The sequence below is a fragment of the Scomber scombrus genome, chromosome 5 (assembly GCF_963691925.1).
Source record: "Scomber scombrus chromosome 5, fScoSco1.1, whole genome shotgun sequence".
NCBI lineage: Eukaryota > Metazoa > Chordata > Actinopteri > Scombriformes > Scombridae > Scomber > Scomber scombrus.
In genome coordinates this window covers 17,121,139-17,135,141 of record NC_084974.1, presented here as the reverse complement: position 1 = coordinate 17,135,141, position 14,003 = coordinate 17,121,139, and the positions used below count along the sequence as shown (strand labels likewise).

At 36.1% G+C, this 14,003-nt stretch overlaps 1 protein-coding gene across 1 annotated transcript; it reads left to right on the top strand.

Moving 5' to 3' along the window:
- The first annotated feature begins 805 nt into the window (after positions 1 to 805).
- jam3a (junctional adhesion molecule 3a) lies at positions 806 to 13,466 on the top strand. The gene is made up of 9 exons (XM_062419388.1): positions 806 to 934; positions 8,771 to 8,842; positions 8,943 to 9,056; positions 9,265 to 9,417; positions 9,831 to 10,033; positions 10,528 to 10,627; positions 11,952 to 12,081; positions 12,196 to 12,247; positions 12,410 to 13,466. The coding sequence occupies exons 1-9, from the start codon at positions 871 to 873 to the stop codon at positions 12,443 to 12,445; spliced, it is 924 nt and encodes a 307-aa protein (XP_062275372.1). The 5' UTR covers positions 806 to 870; the 3' UTR covers positions 12,446 to 13,466.
- The last annotated feature ends 537 nt before the right edge of the window (positions 13,467 to 14,003 follow it).

Genomic DNA, 14,003 nt, shown 5'->3' with positions numbered 1-14,003 from the left:
TTTTTTATTTTTGTGCAGCTGATACACATTTTTGAACATGCAAAGGTGCAACATTTGACCTGTGTTATACAACTTTTTTTTTTTTTAAATCACCAATGTTCTCTTGGACCATAAAAGAGTGATTGTGAATGTAATTTAGTTTCCATAAATAAATAGAATATACTCTGGTCATTCTCTGACAGCTTGTCATTAAGGAATAATCACACATTTAATAATGACTAATGGGGAATGTATGAATGTGAATTGGTGTAGATATTTATTGTGAGTCAGAATATGAACAGCAGTCTATGTGAGGGTTAAGAAAAACCTGAAAAATTGCAAACCCCTCATTTAACCCTTACATAGTGTTCAGGGTCAAATTTAACAAATCTGAGAGCTATAAAAATACTTTTTTCTTTTAGCCTGAAATTTGATGATTTCCCCTAATGTGACCCAGAACATACAACGATGGAAATATTTAAACTTTTTAAAAATCGTTTTTGTAGCGTGTTTGACCCATATTTACCAGAAAATTCAAAAATGTCCATTCTTCACATTTAATATAATATGAAATAGTTGTGTTCACCTGTTTTATATTAATATTAATATTAATATTAATATGATATCATCCTAATTATGAGGAAATACTGTGAATATCAGAATATGAAAAGTATGCAAACCTTGACATCTCTGTCAAGGTTTGCATTTTATTTGGAGGAGGAGCTCACAGTATGCACCTCCTCTTGCCTGTTAGACAGCACTGAGGGCTCATCCCCCTTTGTAAACCTTGTAGCTATGGAAACTCGTCGATGGCAACATCCACCAGTCTTTTCTGCCCTCATCCTCTCATACCTTTCAGAGGTGCTGAGTGTGTGCATCTGTAGCCGATAAATGAGACGCTGCAAGATGGCGATTGTGCGACTCATAGCTTGTTTTCTTCTTTACACCAGCCTAGGTAAGCTTTTCCTCTCCTCCTTCTCCACAGCGCTGTTATCAAAGCATTGTGCTCCTAACTAGGTGCGGCTGTCTTTTTAATGAGAGCTGTAGAAATGTGACTGTCAGCGCTAATGTTACACCAGATAATAATGTGCTAGCTTGACACAAACAGGTTGAAGGGAAGGAGGGGGAATAAAGGGAGCATTGTGGTTAGTTGTAGTGGTGTGAAGTAGATAACATTATTAACATAGGCTATGCTGCTTGTTTCTTCCTCTCTCTTTGTCAGTAATGCTAATGTTACTGTTGTGCGGCTCAAACATGAAACATGACGTCGTCGTATATGAGCATCCTTCATAAACATTTTAATAGATTTTTTTGTAAGCAGTGCCACATTTAAACAGCTTGAGATATGCTTGTACAATAAATGTAGCTTTTTGGTGATTGTCACCAACCTTTAACCCTTAAACAGGCAGGAGTGGAAAATGAGATGTGACAAATAAAATCCTAGTTATCTCATGTGCGCCTAAGTAAACATGTCTGTGAATATATTTTTTAAATGTTTTGGATTTTTATGAGTTGCATCTTCTCCAAGATACGTTGTCCTTATTAAGTTATACAAATGGTCATAATGGTAAAAACAATTGAATGCTTTATTTGATTAAGAGAAGTGATGTATTCTTACTTTCTCTGGTCATTAATATCACACTAGTTTCTAAACTGGGTTTTATCATTTCTATCAAAGTATAGACCTACCACAAGCTTCAATTCTACCAGTGTAGTCCTACCAATTCAAGGCACATACTAATGAACAACCACCTTCACCAATCATGCTCCTAACAGGGTGTTAAATGATCTGTAAGTTAAACGTGAGGAAAACAGAGCAGACCAGGTCAAAAGCATATGGTTGTGGGGGGAGCCTGTCATGTTAGCACTGATATGATGACAGGAATCAGAAATAACAAAGACAGGCCCTCTAAGCTAGAGCATCTCAGAAATAACATCTGCTGTGTATGCAGCTTAAACCCATAGGGGCCCATATATTTAAAAACCCATATTTCACTAGATGCGATGTGGAAATCCAAAGTGGTGTATTTGATAACACAGTGAGTGTATTGATGGGTTTTTTGTGCTGATTGATGGTGGTTAATAGTGAGGCAGATGGAGGGCATCTGCTCCAAAATGAAGTCATGTCAGGTAACATGATGATGGTGCCCAAAAAAACCAGCTTGAGCTTTTTTGGGGGGCTGATCAGTGTATAAAAAAATGCTGTGTCCATCCTGGTGTACGCTTGGTGGGTGTGAGGTCACCCTGCTCCTCCTGTGTGAAAATTGGCAGTGGACTGGGTGATTGCTAAATAGCAGATTTAATCAGTAAGTGTTGAACTTTTGACCCCTCTGCAAGTGTAAATCAAATGAGCAGCTGACAGGCAAGAGCTTCATTTATTATCAGGTTGTCGTCAGTCAGGACTGGGACTCAGGATCTGGAGTAAAAAAAAAAGAAAAAAAGTAGCTTGCTTATTTCACAACAGCAGGAGACGTGATCAAAATGCAAGGTTTCAGACTATTTTAAAAAGCCTCCAATTCTACCCTCAAGTTTTTAGAGACTGCACTTAGTTCTGAATAATGAATATGAATTAGTGTTAGCATTGTTGAATTCATGCTTCATATAATTGGGACACAATGGTGCATACATTTAAATAATTTTATTTAAATGAAGACAAAATTTTATGTTTTTTGCCGTCTTCCTCTGAATTTGGAGTAGAGTGGTGTGAAACCTACAAGAGCTGCAACTAATGTTTAAGTTTCATTATAGATTAATCTGCTGTTTCTTTAATCAGTTTATCCTTCAGTATCGGTCAATAGATGTCAGAGAATAGTGACAAAAACTATAAAAAAGATCTTCAAAATTGCTTGTTTCATCTGGCAAACAGTCCTTATTTAAATAGAGACACATTGCAATGATATAAAACAATGAAAAGCATTTAAAAAATCACCATAAAAGGCTAATTTTTTCAGCTCTAAACCCTCCTGAAGCTATAATCTTGCAAAGAGACAAGGGTTGTTTTCATTAAAGATTCATCTACTGTTTGATATTGGTCAATAGATGTTAGAGAATAGTGACAAAAACAATACAAAAGGGTCTTCAAAATCTAACTCAAAGAGTTCTGAATCTACACACAGGGGTTGTTTTCTTCATCTGTGTCATTTATGCGGCCTTGAGTGGCTTTAAAGGACACGAGGACAAAATAAAGTTCATGTCCTTTATTATTAATCTACTGGAGCGATTACACGTTATGATACAGTGGCTTCAGTATGCTGTGAGTCCCTGCTGGTCTCTGGTCTCTGGTCCACACAACCCTCCATGTTGCTCAGCATATTCGCAGCGTCCGCACTGGAATGTCTGGAAAAAAGCTTTTTATAGATGCACTGGATCAACAACTTTTCTTTTTTTTTTAAGCAGGGGATGGGGACGGGGTAATTGTTTTCATATTTGGTGCATAAGAGGATTGCAGAATGTGGCTATTTAAGAGCACATTTCCCTCCGAACAGGCTATAGACCTACTTTACCCGTGCATCAGAGACAACAGAGGGATTAAAAACGAGCCCGTGTGTTCGCTTTCCAGCAAAGCGACTGAGATTATTTTCATAATTCAAAAATATTGTCTCCTCTTCGGCCTACATTGTGTCACAGCAGCGTCGATCATTGTTGTATGGATGCTTTTATTCTAAGCCCTTATTAGCAATTAGTCGTTACATTGTGTCGTTAATTGACTGTGATGAGTCTTTCCCACGGCCTACTTCTGGTTTTGTTTGGGTTGAGAAGAACGTCGAACAGGAATCACATGACACAGATTTACTCATATTTTTGATCTTGGTTACTTTTGTATTGTGAATAATAACAGCAGTAAACATTATCTGTCCTTTTTTATGACCTTTACATACTTTACATTTTTTTTTTTTTTTTTTTTTTTTACATTTGAGAGCTGTAAAAACACCATACACACATTTTTTTAGCCAAACTTTTCCTAATGTGACCCACAGTGTACAAAAATGGAAATAAAATGCATTATTTTTGTCCAGCTGATACACATTTTTATATATGCAAATGTACAAAATTTGACCTGTGTTTATTAAAAAAAAAAAATCAGCATTAAAACATGTTTCTTGTATTCATCATATTCTATAAAATGTTCTCCTGGACCATAAAATAGTGATTGTGAATGTCTGGTTTCCACAAGATTAATCAAACATTTATTAATTACATACATTTTTGTGCAGTTGATACACATTTCTATACGGGTCAATGACAAATAAGGGTTAACAAGATGAGCAATTCAAAAATATCTTAAAAAATAGTTTTAAAATCAGCATCAGGTTTGTTAAAATGTACATTTTGTATTTTTGTTGGGTTCATGTCATTTGAAATGACATTTGCACCTTTTTTTTTTTTTTTTTACTATAATAAGACTGAATGCTCCTGAAAATGTCAAATGGTGTAACTACAAAAGAATGATAAATATTAATTTTATCCACATACAGTGTATTTAAGTGCACTTATACAAATAATTACTTCATTTAATAATAGCAAATAAAAAATACATTTTTTTGGAGTATTTCTGCATTTAAATTTTAAAGCACTTTGTCAATATTGAGCGGGACATTTTTCTAAATAAGTTTTGACAAATTATGTAAAATTTGTTAAAAAACATAGTTCTGCATTGATTATATTTATTTCACATTTTAGTTCACATGTATTTTCCATTGACCCATATGCAAATGTTACCTTAATACATTAATACCTTAATATGACCTGTGTTTATTAAAAAAAAAAATCAAAAACCAGCATTAAAACATGTTGTATTCATTATATTCTATAAAATGTTCTCCTGCACCATAAAACAGTGATTGTAAATGTCTGTTTTCCATAAGATTCAAATATTTAGTAATGACTAACGGTAAAATTATGAATGTGAATTGGAGTAGAGATTAAATTATGAGTCATAATATGAACAGTATGTGAGGGTTGAAGTTTATTTTAAAGAGGGGGAAGGGGGGGAGGGTGACGACACGTAGCACCCCCCGAGGACCTTCTTCTCCAGTGTTACAAAAACAAATAGACTTCAGCTGAACTTAATGAATTGAATCACTTCTTGTAAGTGCGGAGTAACACATTACACGCTGGTATGTTGTAATGAAACGATGAGAGATGTCAGGATTTTATATTTGTTGCTTTTTGTAATTTGATACTTTACAGTTTTTTTCATCTTGTGTCTAAAACATTTGACATTTCCTCTTCATGTGAACACACTCACAGCATGAATAAAACTTTTTCCTTTATTGTAGATTTATCTCACAGCACTCCACTCCAAACTGTGCATTAGGCTTTAGACTGAGGCGAGTACTTGCGCATGCAGAGGAGGGAGAGGGGGGGCGGATTGTTTGTTGGACGAGGTCTCCTGTGTCTCTCTCAGGATGTCCAGTCACAGCTGGGGTAAAAATAGCTCTTGATGTACAGGGTGGGAAAGTCAGCAACAGAGACGGAAGCTGAGACCTGGGAGTCAGATCTCATCAGCGTCCGCAGCTTTGCAAGATACGACCGGATGCTTTGGCAGGACCCATGTTTTCATCACATTGAGGCAGAGCGTCGTGAGGCTATATGTACGCTCTCTTCTTCTGTACGTCTCGGGGGGTCACTCGACTCGTGTGGCCGCTTTGAATAAAATGTCTCAGAGTTCGTCAGATGGCCTCGGGCTTGCAGTATTCAAAGCCCACTCAGATCAACACTGATTATTATTGTCTAATTTCAGCCCTTCATGCAGCCCCCACTGGGAGTGGGAAAGCCTTCATTACTCAGCAGGGGGGCAGTTAGTGTGTTAGTGTACCCAGTAATTACCACATTTGGAAGAGGCGCAGACACAATAGTTTGTGTATAGAGCTCCAGTGGAAGGTGGAAACATGCTTATTTGACTCAAATTGAATTGAATTGACTTTATTGTCTTTGGCTTCCTCCATAACACTAAAAAATACAACCAATACACACCACATCACATCATGAGGACAATAAAATTACATTATAAAATACACCAACACTACACAACATTAAACACATACACCAACACTACACAACATTAAACACATACACTAACACTACACAACATTAAACACATATACCAACACTACACAACATTAAACACATATACCAACACTACACAACATTAAACACATACAACAACACTACACAACATTAAACACACACCAACACTACATAACATTAAACACATACACCAACACTACACAACATTAAACACATATACCAACACTACACAACATTAAACACATACACCAACACTACACAACATTAAACACATACACTAACACTACACAACATTAAACACATATACCAACACTACACAACATTAAACACATATACCAACACTACACAACATTAAACACATACAACAACACTACACAACATTAAACACACACCAACACTACATAACATTAAACACATACACCAACACTACACAACATTAAACACATATACCAACACTACACAACATTAAACACATATACCAACACTACACAACATTAAACACATACACCAACACTACACAACATTAAACACATACACCAACACTACACAACATTAAACACATACACTAACACTACACAACATTAAACACATACACCAACACTACACAACATTAAACACATACACCAACACTACACAACATTAAACACATATACCAACACTACACAACATTAAACACATATACCAACACTACACAACATTAAAAACATACAACACCAATACACAACATTAAACACATACAACAACACTACACAACATTAAACACACACCAACACTACACAACATTAAACACATATACCAACACTACACAACATTAAACACATATACCAACACTACACAACATTAAAAACATACAACACCACTACACAACATTAAACACATACAACAACACTACACAACATTAAACACACACCAACACTACATAACATTAAACACATACACCAACACTACACAACATTAAACACATACACCAACACTACACAACATTAAACACATACACCAACACTACATAACATTAAACACATACACCAACACTACACAACATTAAACACATACACTAACACTACACAACATTAAACACATACAACAACACTACACAACATTAAACACATACACCAACACTACATAACATTAAACACATACACCAACACTACACAACATTAAACACATATACCAACACTACACAACATTAAACACATACACCAACACTACACAACATTAAACATACAACAACACTACACAACATTAAACACATACACCAACACTACACAACATTAAAAACATACAACAACACTACACAACATTAAACACATACACCAACTAACAATTGTGCAAAGGAGCAGGAAAACAGCAGCAACCACTGTAATACGTTAAAACCTGTTTACTTTCAGCACTTCAAATTGCAGAATAATGTGTACACTTGAAATGATAGTTTCAGATTTTCTTCATTTGTTGCCACACGCTCCTCCTCCTCCTCCTCCTCCTCCTCCTCCCTCATAGTCATTTACTTTCTGCTCGGGTTGGCTTTTCTGCCGGCCCAGTTTTGACACAATTTGTGAATTAACTCGTCATTAAAATCTGACATTTACAAAATAACGCTGATCGCTTTAAGGAGTGCGCTCAAGCAAGGAACTTAAAACTTAAAATAAGTATTTGCTGTTTGTGCCAGAGGGAAACCAAGATGGTTGATTAAATGTGCTTTGAGTTTAAGCACTGCTAAGTAATCTGTGCTTCTGGTTTGTTTTGTTTAGTGTTTTTGACGCATTGTTTATTCTAAGTATCCCGAGCAACTTAGTGTCATGATTCAGCTGCCAGGCTTTTTAACAGCAGCTACATCCAATATAATTAAGTTGAGAAATGACAGACCACTTAGACAAAGCCATCTTGTTTTTTTGTTTTTTTTGAGTGAATAAATGCTTTAATAGCACATTTGCCCGAATACTAAAATGATGAGTTAGAGAAAATAAATGAGAGCACATTGGTGACACATCACTGACCCATTTCAGCTATTTTTCAGAGACACATACAGATGATACAGATGCTCATATCATGTATGATTTCAGCATTAGAGTCAGTGGTGACAGATTGAAATCCTTTTGTATGTGCAGCGTCCAGGTTTTCATTCAATTAAATACACATCAAACAATTTGACCCTAAAAATCACTTACTTACCTCATCTGTTTAGGATCATTTTCTCACTTCTTTGCCTAAAACTGGAGGAGCTGTGCAGAAAAGGCTTCCTCCACTATGGATGTAAACACAATAAAACACCCGTCCAGCTGAAAGTCGGCACATTAACCTCGGTCTCTGTTTCATTTTAAAAAGCAGCGTGCTGGAGTAAAGCCAAACAACAAATAACATTGAGAACTTATTCTCTCATGATGCATCACCAGCCAAATTATTATCTAATAAACCACTATAAAGGAGGCTATATTTAACCAGTGAAGTCAGAATATTTCTCTTTTGGAGTCAATTTATGCAAAAAGCCTACACTACAGAGTACACATCCTCATTAAAAATGTACACTTTACACATTTTGGCCTCAGGTTAATCTTCCTAAACAGAAATGGGAAGTAATTAATACGATGTGTTTACCCTAAATCAGATCCTAAGGCTCTCTCACTCTATATTTATCACTTTAAGCCACTGTTTATTAGGCAGTACGCCCAGCTGATAATGCCTGCTAATGAAAATGTTCATGAGTGTCATCAGGGTTACTCAGCGTTTAATGTTTGTCTTTCTTTTTCTTCTTTTTTATTCACAGGCCACATTCCATCATCACTCTGCGTAATCCTACGAACCACAGACAAAATTGTTTGGGCAAATGAGTTTGAGCGTAAGTTCCTTTAACCTATTTAGCAAAAGTAGCTTTTCTTTTTTTCCTGATTTGGGATGCCTGCTCCTGCGCTCACACGTTCTGTTTTTTTTCTTCACAGCCATCGAACTGACCTGTTTAATAGAGTCCATCTCGACTAACAACCCGAGGATTGAGTGGAAAAAGATTAAAAACGGTGTCCCCAGTTATGTGTACTTTCAAAACAAGATAGCAGGTAAACCGCTTGGAAAACTCTTTCTTTTTAAAAACCCCACCAATGAAATGGACCACTGCCTTTCAAAGCAATGTCTTGAGCCTCAGAGCTTAGCTGAATGAATGGTACCTTGAACGAACTTGGCATTGAATTCTGTTTTTGGACTGTGAAGTCATGCTCTGTATTTGAATGAGCAATTGTAAAGTGTTTTCTTTCTTCCTCTGAAAAGGGGACTTGGAGCAAAGAGCACAGCTCAGAGAGCCGGCCAACATTCTGATCTACAACGCCACTCGGTCAGACACCGCAGAGTACCGCTGCGAGGTGGCCGCCATCGATGATCAAAGGGACTTTGATGAGATACTTATTAGTCTGGCAGTAAGAGGTATGGCAGCAGGTTCTAACCACATCACCGACCTGTCCGTGATTGTCTAAGACTCACAGTGAATCTGGATTTACATTCTTGTGGGTGGATGAAGATTAAATTAAACTGCACTTTAGATGTCTAAGATTTAGTTGCTTTTCTTTGTTTCACACTAATATAGAATTGATATTTCAGGTTTTGTAGACTGCTGGTTGTAGCTTAATATTTAAGGCACTCATAAGGGAATGTTGTCAATCTTCTCATTTGTGCAAGAAAAAAATAAAACAAAACAGATTTCCTAAAATGTCGAACTATTCCTTTAAGTCATTATCTCATGCTCTGGTTTCACTATGTGATTAATACATGTTTTTTTTGTCTGAAGTAGATAGAGGTGTGTGTCAATATTTCTCAGTTTGGTCTGTGCCTGTGTGCAGTGAAACCTGTCGTACCACGGTGCAGCGTGCCTGAGGCAGTCACGGTCGGAACATCAACCGAGCTACGATGTCTGGAGAACGAGGGCTTCCCTGCGTCCCAGTACCGCTGGTTCCACAACAACGAGGAACTTCCTCAGGACCACAAAAACAGCCCTAAATTTGCCAACTCCTCCTACAGCATAAATCCTGACACTGGGGGCCTGGTAAGAGTTATTGTAGAAATCTCTCCGCATTATTATCATCTTTGTAACAGCCTCCACGGCTTTTTGTATTGTATGTTTTACTAGCTTACTGTCCTCTCGTGGATGTGACTCTTTAGTATTAAGGATCGTAAATTGCAGCTCTAAAGTATGTGAACAGCTTAATCTAAGCAAAACCTAAACCATTATATGACTAACAGCAGTATTAATCCATGGATGTAAAGATAGTCTAAAGCAGAGAGGAGGATAATGTTCCATTTAAAGTCAAGATGATGTCTTTATGGTTTTCTTAAAATAGACAAAAGCTGGTTTACATATGGCAGAAATACAATAATGTTATATTCACATCATGAAATGTTAAAGTACAAATGAAAACTACTCTCAACTAGGAAACGTCACACAAAAATGTATTCACACCCACACATCCTTCAACATTTTTGCTGACAATGCAGCTATGTGTCATTGGAACTGAAAGATGTCTAAAAATGTCTCCTCAGAAATTTCGAAGGGTCAGAAAGGAGGACGCAGGGGAGTACTACTGCCAAGCGAAGAATGATGCCGGACATGCACAGTGTCCCCCGCAAATGATGGAAGTCTGTGAGTGACATGTGCATGCATCTGCAGTTTTTGAGCTTGCTCACTGCAAAGTTTTGAGACAACTTCTCAGACATTTTGAGAAAAACCAGCTCATGTTGTGTATGTGTAAAGTATTTTGTACAAGTGTATGTGGACAGTTCTTTGACCACACGGCAGACTCAAAAGAGTAAACCTTAGATGAAAAAGAGACAGCAGACAGCTAGAGTGGTCAGGTGAACTGCTAGAAGCAGGGAAATTGTCACTACTTTTGGACAGGTTAGCTATGACAGGGTTCAAACCTGTAGGTGATTCATTCATCCATTTTCTATAAAGGGAGACTTAGTTGGAGCATATCCCAGCATGCATTGGGTGAGAGGCTGGGTACAATGTAGACAGGTCAAATGGCTAAGTGCGGCTTCAGATTGGTTTATGTTTACCTTGTTCATGACAAGAATTCTCCTTTTAAAATGTTATGCACAAAAGTTACAATATACGTTTTTTAAATTTTCTATTTCTTATCACTAAACATGACTTTAAAGGACAAATAACACTAAATCATGCAACAGTTTTAATCTGTAACCATGCTCTCAAAACCACTAGCATGTCATGCATATGCAGTACTTCCAATGTCAATTTAAAGTCACCTAACCTGCATCCCTTCACAAGCAAAGTCCAGAGAAAGACAGTCCCAGCTGGCCAAGTCTGTTTTGAATCCAGGACCGGTGAAGCACCAGCTCTAAACACTAAAATGCTCATTTTCAGGTGAGAGCAGGCAAACAGAAGAGTAAACAGAGAAGAATGGGATATCAGGTTCAGGCTATTTATTGAATAGTTATGTAGTTGAAACAACTTTGTGGGAAACTGGATATAATTCATAAAGTCTTTCAGCTTTATAATCAGGAAGGGCTACAGATATGGATTGTTTGCAGTACTGATTATTTATAGTTACTTGATTAATCATATCAAAATGAGTAACTATTGCCCATCTATCACAAGATATCAGAGCCATAGTTTTGTCAGAAGCTGTTATGCTTAATGTGGCCAAAAAAAAAGTAAAGTATTGTTTTTGTAATGACGTGAAGTAATGAGAACTGAATAATGTGAATTGGAGAAGAATAGCATAACACAAAAATTGCCAAATATAATCATTGGTGGAATCATTTACTAAATAATGTTGATCAGCCAATCCATTAATTGGAGTATTTTCACCACTACGTAAAATAAATATAAAAACATAAGAAAACATAAATGACAAAGCTTAATAACTGTAAGTCAAAATGATAAGCGTTGATATCTCTCCGGTGGCCTTATTGTGTTCAACTATCATCTCTGTGTTCTGCTGCAGATGACGTTGACATCCTTGGGATTTTCCTCAAGTCCTTCGGTGCAGTGATTGTGTTCCTGATCCTGACTTGTTCCATTTGTCATTCACTCAAACGTGGATGCTTCTCCAAAAAAGGTCTCAATGAAAATAAGTGAGTATAAAGTACTGCTCAGGGGAAGTAGGAAGGCTATTTGTCATTCTGTATCCTCGGCCTTATGTCTGCACTATGTTAAGCCTCTTGTGTTTTATGATTTATTTATTTCAGCTACAATTGGCCGGCACAGACTGATGGTGTTGACTACGGTGATGCAGATGAGGTAAATAAAAACTGCAAAATTTGTTACGTTTTAGTTGATGAGAGGTTGAGGAAAACATAAAAAGCATTTACTGAATGTCAAAGGGACATATTAAACAAAAGAAACATTTTGTGGAGTAGGAGAGATAATTTATACTAATTTTATTATTTATATTTTTCACAGGGCCATTTTCGCCACAAGTCTTCATTCATCATTTGACAGCTGAGAGAGTTACGATGGATGGATATGATGGAACCAACAAAGAAAAACTGATGGTTAACTTGCAACAATTATGCTCCAGATGGTAAAGTTTGAGGTTTAACATGGCACATTATTCTCTGATGCACATCAAAATCAAATCAACCAACTTGCCAAAGTAATTTTAATATCATTTTGTGGCACTGTTTTGTGGTTTTTATAAGGTAACAGGTTTTTATTTTTGGTAGAATTAATTTCCATTTAAAACACTGGGTTTTTACTCCTTTAGTTTTCTTTTTTCCCTTTTTTTAATTCTACAACAAAACCATTTCAAAGCTGTGAAATTTCACATTTGGCCCATGCTATCATTGCAAAATATGCTGGAAGCTACATTCCTTCACAGTTTTTGAACAAGTTCTCTTTTATAACTCTTAAACTTTTTACTGTATACACTGAAATTGTGTATGAAACTCCTTTACATCGTCTTTGTTCATAAGATAAACATTTTCTGTTTGTTTCAAGTGGCCAAGAGTTGAAACTTGTTTTTGTATATACTGTAGTTATACAGGCAATAAATAACAGACTGCAAAAGGCTGATGAGCTCAGATCCATAAGGCACAATTTATCAGCCTTTATTATATTTACAGATGATAACAAGTATGTACGAGTACAGAGTAACCCATAAAATTGAGTACCATATATCCCACTATGCTGCAAATTCAATATGTACTATAAAGGTGGTGAAGTATGATTTTTAGAGTGCTGTTTCTGTGTATAAGTGACCTTCTGTGCTTTACTAATTATTTTGTGAGTATTGGACATATTGTCCAGTTTTGACTTAGTATTTAATGTACATAAATGCATAATTTTTTTTATCTTTTAATTTTCATACACTGCACTCCATACCTTATTGTAAATACTGCAATAAAACGGTTTGTTTGAAATCAACTTACAGTATTTACTGTCTAATGTGTTTTTGCAGTGTTGAGCCTGTCAGTATTAACAGTATATCGTTTCAAACATTAGTGTCGATGATTTATGTAAAAACTCAGGAACTGTTGTAAAATGTCCACTGTTCATTTGATATTAATGCTATATGTTCATATTATTTTGTTACTATTAAAATACATTTGAACTGTAAGTGTTTCATTCATGTTTCATGTGTTTTATTGTGGAGATGTGACTTTATCTGTACAATTTGATTTTGAGAGAGGACTTGCAAATATCAGGGAGTGACTGTAACAAGAGAACATGTGTAAAAACTGAAAAATACTGAAGAATGCAGGAAAGGGAAAACTGTACAAACAATTTTACTAAACTGGTTAAAGTTTGACAATGAATGAACTACTTTTTTTTTGATAGGCTACTCTAAAAACGGAGGTTCTTTTTAAACTATTGAGTTTTTAATATGCCCAGTTTAACCTATTTATACAGAAAGTAACTGCAGCCTCAATAATTAAATGTTTAACATGTCACCAGTAGAAGATGCACTTCAGTTCTTTACTCAAGTAACAATACTGTCTGTAAAAATACTATTTTACAAGTAAAGGTTTCAAACATTTACTAAAGTAAGATAAAT